The 7,856-nt window shown below is 53.1% G+C and overlaps 1 protein-coding gene across 1 annotated transcript; it reads left to right on the top strand.

Moving 5' to 3' along the window:
* The first annotated feature begins 6,619 nt into the window (after window positions 1–6,619).
* DL89DRAFT_101088 (uncharacterized protein) lies at window positions 6,620–7,119 on the top strand. Its single transcript, XM_040882987.1, has one exon. The coding sequence runs from the start codon at window positions 6,656–6,658 to the stop codon at window positions 6,908–6,910; it is 255 nt and encodes an 84-aa protein (XP_040739649.1). The 5' UTR covers window positions 6,620–6,655; the 3' UTR covers window positions 6,911–7,119.
* Window positions 7,120–7,856: the final 737 nt, after the last annotated feature.

Consider the following 7,856-nt stretch of genomic DNA (forward strand, 5'->3'; position numbering starts at 1 on the left):
TGCAAGCTGTGCAAGTTCATTTTGGAATAGCATTCAAAGAGATAGGGATAGTGTGAATAATTAAGGTAAAACTGAAGGTAATTTCCCTATCTATGTGACATTAAGATCCACAAATATGCATACCGTTATGTATGAGCAGTGCTATCTGGGTATACATGTGACAATATACGTTTGTACGGCCTACTCGATATTCAGAGGTCTGATGAACTGCTCCCAGCAGCTTTTCAGTGTTTTCCATATATTCAGTCCATTTCTCTATTGGCCATGAATGTTTGGGCTCTCTAAATTAGAAAATACGCAAGTAATTTGTAGCTGCCTTTACCGTGGATACAAGAATGCACCTTATCAGCGACTATCATCATTGAAACCAAGGCAACTTTTTGGTGAATATTTTAAATCAAAAGCTGACTAGTGGAAATACGATAGGTATTTATGATATTGTAAATAGCTAGTGAAGAAATGCCTATTCCTATTTACATGCTTTTCGACCACCAAAGCTCCTAGATCTCATATCTTAGTGGCTGTGTAAATTTCCAAGAAGATAGCGTGTGTGGTTTCATCATCTCTATCTTGTTCTCACTATTCCCTATGCAGTATGCACTGGGAGACAAGAGGTGGCAAGAGTGCCGTGTTGTATTAGAGCACATGCACAGTCCACTTGTATAGTTTGCAGAAATGTCTGAAACCATATGCTGCATATCCCAGCACTGTTTATACATCCAACAGCTTGTTTCATTTAAAGAGCCCAGAGTACTGTGTTGTATTCGCGCAAAATAGCGGTGCAGTTTTATTTTTGGAATACCACCTATGTGCTTCATTTGGTAAAGCAGGGTTTTTTGTCCAACCAATAACGCCATCATACATAGGAGCCAATATCAAGAGAAATGTGCAACACACTTCAAAAAGTGAAAGTGGGATTACTGTTTTTGATGTCCGAGATTACATGCAGTATGTGCTATGTTCTGCCATAGTGCACCTTTACTCGTCCACCGAATTTTATGGATTTTAGTCCTCTATCTGTTGTAGGAAACAGTGACTGGGCACATCTACTAGTCAAGAATGAAAATACACCCAGTTCAAATGACACTTATTATGACAGTTGTATCGTGTGCGTTCAGGACTGACATGCCCTTACATAATACGTCTCCTATGATAGCAGCCATGTTGTTGGCTCACGATGCGCTGATACTGCGCAGGTGCTTTTGAAGGCTGTATCAGGATGTTGGTCGATTGGTGATAAGTACAAGGTGGTAGGAACTGAAAAAGGAATATTGTTGCAAGATTTATACCGAAAGCTCGCTCGAGGTAGACACAGTGTCGTCTTCGGAGTCTGCTTTAGAGTTGTCAGACAGAGCGCCAGGCAGCGGCGGCGGTATGCTTTTGGTCAGGAATGGTGTCCATCGCAGCTTCTCAGAGTCTATCCGGCGCGGATTCTTTTGCTGAGCCCTACCAACGTACTCCTCCAGCTTCGCCACATCCGCGACGATCGTATAGGCGCCCGACGATCCAGGGGCGCGCTGCAGCATGCCGTCAGTCTGCAGGGTGCTAACAATGTCATCGGGCGTCATCCCGGTCCGCTGGCTGATGTTGGCGATCGAGATTGCCCCTGACTCTGGTAAGGAGTCGGGGTCAAGCAGTATCTCATAGACTGCACGGCGCCAGTAGCTGCGGTAACTGAGCAGCCCGAAATCCGACAGCGGCTTCTCGGGAGACCCCGGCACGCCCTCCTTTTTAGACAGCAGGTAGCTGAATTCGATCATCAGCTTTCCGTAGCCCTCGCGCTGCTTGGATGGCAAGATCATGATGCATGAGAGGTTGTAGCCCTGTGCCGACCGCTTCTCTTTGGAGTAGTACCCAGCAAAGTGGTACCCGAACTGGTCGTACTCGCACAGGATATAGAACAGAAACGGCTCGACGTCATAGTACAGCGTCTTTGTGTCTAGGAACATCTTGCCAATCAGGCACAGGTTCTGGCAGTATATCTTGTTTTTGCGCCCGTCGACCTCAAACACCGACAGGTTGCCGTCGCGGTAGATTTCGTCGCCTGGCGGATGTCGCAACGGACACTTCAAGCAGTGTCGCTTGTACGTGTACTCGCTCTTGATATATTTCAGGCAGAATTCGCATATGTACAGCAGCGAGTGGCGGCTGTACTCCTCGGGATATGGCGAAATATACCACGAGTCGATTTCATACCCACCTATGCGGATCTTCTTCACTTGGTAGCCAACACCTGAGCCTACACTAGGCGTCGATGGCGTACTGGGGTCAACAATGGGCTGAACCCCGGTCTCGCCTGCCTCGACGAGCCCAGCTTTTGTCTGTGCCTCCTCATAAGCCAGCCGATCCTCGTCCTTTGGGATAAACCGCCCGGTATCTGCAGCGTGTGCGTCGAGGCGGTTGGAGAAGAACACACGTGCATCTGGGTCGAGTGGCGGTTGCGGCTTAGGCTTGCGCTTTACGTAGGGGCGACGCCGCTTGGGCGCTCCCTCGTCGTCCGTCCCGTGGCTGCCCGCTTCAACGGCCGCCTTGGGCGGTCTCCCGAGTCGCCGCCCAGGCGCGCGCGCTGCGCTGGACGGGGGCCGGCCGCGGCTTCGACTGCCCCGAGGTCGCCCGCGCGGGGCTCGCGGCGGCGACGCTATTGTTGTTTGCTTGTCGGTCTGCAGCGCCTTTGTCATTTGGCCTGGTGTCGAGCTGGGGAATGGTGTTCTAGAGGCAGATTCGTACTCCTGCGCGTACGACCAGGTGCATTAATAGCCGTGGATTCGAGAGGCAGAAAAACAGCGCGACTAGTACTCGCGTAGGAAACGGACAAAGAGCAGAGCATGCAGCAAGCAAGAGGCGAGAAAGAGCTGCTTGTGTTCTTGCAGGCACACCGAGTGGGACTTGAGCTTTTTTCTTCCTTGGTCAACACCGCGTTGGAAAAAAGTGTACAAAAATTTTTATTGGCTGCTGCGAAATAATTTTCCTCAAGAGCGCGAGGGCGGCGACACCAGAATGACGCCGTCGCCGCGGACGAACAGCATGGGCACCTTGCGGTTGACGGTCCGTACTGTCGATGCCGCCGACTCGTCGCTGACCTCGGCAATTGTGATGGTCTCCTCGACCTCGCCCAGCACCATGTTCAGGTGCTGGTCGTATGCATGCAGCCGCCCACGCAATTCCCGGTCGCCACGGAGTTTGACGTAAATGCGCTCGTCCAGGCTCAGCCGAACCAGGTCCAGGGGCTCCTCGATGCTCGTGTCCGCCATGCTGCTGTCTGCGAAACTGGATTGTAATGCTGGGTTATCGTGAAATTAGCAGCGAAACTGGAGTAGAAAAAGGCAGGCTAGAGTACGAGAGCCGCTTGCGTGCTGTTGTGATCACGCTATAAATCCATTTGCCTTGGGCCGATCAAGCCCCTGCGCTCGGTTCGGCGGCGAACAGTATAGAGTGTCTGCGCCAGTCAATTGGTACCGGGCTGGGCCAGCAGCATGGCCCATGTGAAGGCACCGCATGCGATACTGTCCCTGGAGTATGTGGGTGCTGCATGCCATTACTTATCACTGCCCATTCCCATATCAGCGCAGCTGGTAACGCCAGACTTGCCACATCATGCCATCTGTTGTCACTGCCGCCAAATATGCAGCATAAACTCTAGCTATACCATGGGAACCCTTAGTGCACAGATAGCGCATATAATCCTTGCTGGCGAACAGTCGATTATCGAGACAGCCGCATCGTGGACTCCAAAGTATCTGACAGAGACGCTTATCCCCTGGTCGCAACACGTCGATCTCCTGTGGCCGACAATAGATGAGCCCCATGTGCGCAGCAAGGTTCTGAATCAGGTCGTGTATCTGGTGCGCTCACACAACCCAGAAGTGTCAAAAGAGTACCTGTTGCAAACATACCTGAACCCCAGCCTCGACACGCCCTGCGAGAAGGAGATACTGTCCAGAATAATTGCCAACCAGTTCACCCCACATAGCGTTCGAATCGCAGCATTGCAGCATTACCCTGGCGCCATCGGATCCGACAGCGGCAATAACAAAACCGTAGCGTCTTTAGCTAGGGACATCTCAAGGCAATTAGAATCAGCCAGGGAGCAGAGCGCCCTGTCGATGCTAAGCACGACGATTGCGTCCGGGCTACTCGAGCAGCAGAGCACATCAGTCAGCAAGGGCGACATGGTTTCGGCTGAGCGACTCAAAATAGAGGTCAATTATCTGACAGGATCTGGCGAGCAAAAGGCGCTGGCACTTGGAGAGGCGCTGTGCAGCCAGGCTTCGCATATGGATGATGGGAGTTGCGGTGTGTTGATCGGCCAACTCCTCCAAAAGACAGACCCGGACTCGTGTCTTGGTCAGTCAGTCAACATGGTTCTGGCGGCAGCATTATCCAATACATCCAACGTCGATCTGACAGATGCGGTTGTAGCCGAGTTTACTAAGCACGTTCTGCTCCTACGAAACATCGATACCAAGCTATCGAAGCTGGTGCCCGCACATGCACACGCACTAGCCGCTCTTGCAGACACGCACAGCAAGTTCCGCTCAACATATATCATGCAGCTAGCCCAGCTGAACAAGCGGTGCCAGATCGCCATGCTACGCGACTATATCGTCTACCGCGGGGCAATATCGCCGCAATACGACCTTTATGCAGCGGATCCGCAGACGATAGAGAAGATGGTTGAAAAGTGGCAGTCGCTGTTTGTTCAGCCAAACTGTACCCAGCAGGTCAGAGAGGCGCTTGAGCGGGACAAGTCGCATTTCAGCATCTTGGTCCGCAACCCACAGCCAGGCACAGACATGTCCATGTATGACAGCTTGGTAAGCTTTTGGAATGTTTTTTACAGTCAATTTGTCTAATTCAAGATGGATATTTGAGCCATGGGCTCTTAATAGCAGACCGCATCAATAGCAGCACCGATCAGATCCGAGTCGCGGCGCTGCAGGCTGACCGTGGCCGTTGTGGCTGCCGACCGCTGAAGCTGCTCCTGCAGGGTTGCGATGGTGTGCTCGTAGACCTTGCGGTTCATGTCAAACAGCGCACCACTGAGAGCAATCGAGGCACAGTCCACATGGGCATTGCTCTTGAGGATCAGGGCAGCCAGCGCGGCACCCGACAGGCGCGAGGCGCGGGCGGCGACGATTTCGCAAAGAGCACGGACGATCTGGCGGTCGGCCAGCGAGGTCTCGATGCCAAACTCAGCAGCAATAATGCCGTCGACATGCTCCAGGTCCCTGGTCTCGTCGTCCATGATGCTGCCAATATAGGCAGTGTGGAACGAGTATTCTGTGCTGATCTCCTTGACCGGGCAGTTGACCGAGAACAGCAAATGCTTGTCAATAAAGTCAGTGATCAGATTGCGCACAATCTCACCCAGATACTGGCTAGCAACCAGCTTCTCGAACGAACGCAGACCGGGGTTGCGCGACTCGCGGTCGATGCGGCGGTCCCACATGGTTTGCGGCAGAACGCCAGAGGAGGAGCCAAACCGGCCAAGCTCAGTGTTAATGGCAACCTTGGCATTCCTGGTCACACCCGCAGACGAGAACGTCTCGACATTGCTGACAGGCTCGTAGTACGCAGCATTGACGCCATTGTTGAACGAGGCAGCCACGCGAGTGGTCTTGTCAGCAAACTGGGCAGCAACCAGGGCGCTGACAGTGTTGTTGGTGACCGAGGTGACCTGCACCGGCAGATGGTGGCGGATGACTACGTCCTGCAGCAACTGTGTGATATCGGCACCGTCAAGGTCAATCGAGTCCTCCTTGGTCGACTCGCACACGCCGCAGTTGCTCACTGGGAAGCCAATGGTGAAACCAAGAGGCAGAGGCGACTCGACGGCAATCTCATCAAGGTGGTAGTTGTGGAGGAACTCACGGATGCTGTAGGCAACATGCTCAAATAGACTGTCGACCGAGGCCATGCACTGGGTAGGTGTGATGAAGATCTGGGTCTTGGTGTCGGCAATCGACGAATCGGCGTTGAATGTCACAGAGTTCAGACGCACGCGCTTGCCGGAAGACTCGATGGCCATGCTGAGGGCAGTGCCCGTCGGGGTCTTCTGGGAGTTGACGAGCGACGGCGACATGTACAGCTCGCACTGCTCGTTGGTCTTGAGGCCGCGGGCAAGCTCAGACTCGAGCTTGGTGATGATGGTCGAGAGCTGGTCGTCGGATACGTGGAATGAGCCAGCGATCTGGGTCAGGAACTCTTGCTGCTTGGCAGACAGAGCATAGAGAGAAAGGGCAGAGACCGAAGACTGCATTTTTGGGTTCGAGATCATGAAGATTAGAAAGATATTTTGAGAGTAAGGCTATAGACAAGGACCACTTGGTTTGTGATTCGTGGAGATTGAGAATGCAGAGTAGTGAGCGTATTGACAGATACTGGTTTGGTTTGGATGTCTGAGTGAATGTTGGAAGCAACGACACGGCCGCGTGCTGGTCCTTTTATAGCGTGGTGGCTGTCTACTGCCCACGCAGGACTGTTTTCCTGCGGACACTGTAGCCCTGCGTGTCCAATGCCGACATCGTCGTGCGCGTAGCGAGTGGGTAATATCGCTTATCGATGGCGTCTGCGATAGCAGCCTGGGGCGGGGGTATTGGGGGCGATGGGGCAGGGGAAGCGCTATTTCGGGATAAAGGGTAGAGTCAATTACCCAATGTGGCAAGTTCGGAGTAAACAGAGCAATAGAAACGTTGCCTGTCTGTTCGCTCGTTTGGCCCCTTGCATTCCAGAACTCGCCTTCTCCCTTCCCCAAATCTGCGGGTATCGATTGCATCGCCTCGGGCTATTACGCGGACGGCTCTCCTCAATAGTCCACCAAGGCCATTGGACAGTAGTCGCCGCACATTGCGACAGTTATTATTGTAATATTTTGAAACACAGCGTTGTATGGATGGGAGCCCGTTCCTGAAAATAAAGTTTGCTTGCTCCGCAAAAGCTAGACCTGGTAGCCCAAAGCTGGAGTTCAAAGTGGCAATTCACAGTGGAGCACGGAGTTTATGACCCACACAGCAGCCCACTGCTGCCAGCTCTTCTTGCACGCTTCTGCCCCCAGTTAGTACCACCCGCTGCCCGCAGTTTTGGCCCGGCACCAATGTGCGAGCTGAGGACACGGAAATTAGGATTTTTGGGGAGTAGCAGCAAGCTTGTGCACGCATATATCCGCTTATATCCTTTGCATCCCTAGGTTTTGCACAGATCACAACAGTACTGCTGGCTGCACCCTCCTCATGCATGTCGTGTTGGTATCGCACATGCAGGACTGTGTCTATCGCAATACGCCCCGCTTTATTAACCACGCAATAGATTACATCGATGGCATACCCGCGTCACAGCTTCGGGATGGAGCCAAGCTTCATGGCGAATTTATCCAGCGATCTGATGCAATGTGCAGCAGTCAGATCCGGGTCCTCATGGAGTAAAAGGTGGCCCCGGCCTTGTGCCACAAAATGCTCGCAGTCCGGCATCGGCGCGATCAGGTCGCGGATAAACTCTGTAGTCACCTTGTCCGACTCGGATCCAGTTAGGTACACGCACGGACACTGGATTCGCCACAGATTCCGACCGATAAACGGGGCACCGTAGGCGGTAGCAGCAAAGCCATCGGCCTCAGGACCTGGCAAGCACTTGAGCATGGACTGGCCATCCCCATGTATGAGGCCATGCTGAATGAACAGCCCAAGCATGCGCTTATTCCATGACTCTGTAAAGGGATGGTTTTCGAAATGGGCGTGCGCGCCCTCCATCGATTTCCACTGGAACCGCCGCTTGCGCACCACGGCAGCCAGTGACTCGCTCTGCTCTGGGGTGATTTCGGTCGGAGTCGCAGGCTCAACAAGGAAAAGACCAGCAAAGGT

This window comes from Linderina pennispora, assembly GCF_002104995.1.
Source record: "Linderina pennispora strain ATCC 12442 chromosome Unknown DL89scaffold_29, whole genome shotgun sequence".
In the NCBI taxonomy this organism is placed as follows: Eukaryota; Fungi; Kickxellomycota; class Kickxellomycetes; order Kickxellales; family Kickxellaceae; genus Linderina; species Linderina pennispora.

What these genes read in the sequence shown, in the direction of transcription:
- DL89DRAFT_101088 (XM_040882987.1), top strand. Translation starts at nt 6,656, where the DNA reads ATGTGGCAAGTTCGGAGTAAACAGAGCAATAGAAACGTTGCCTGTCTG.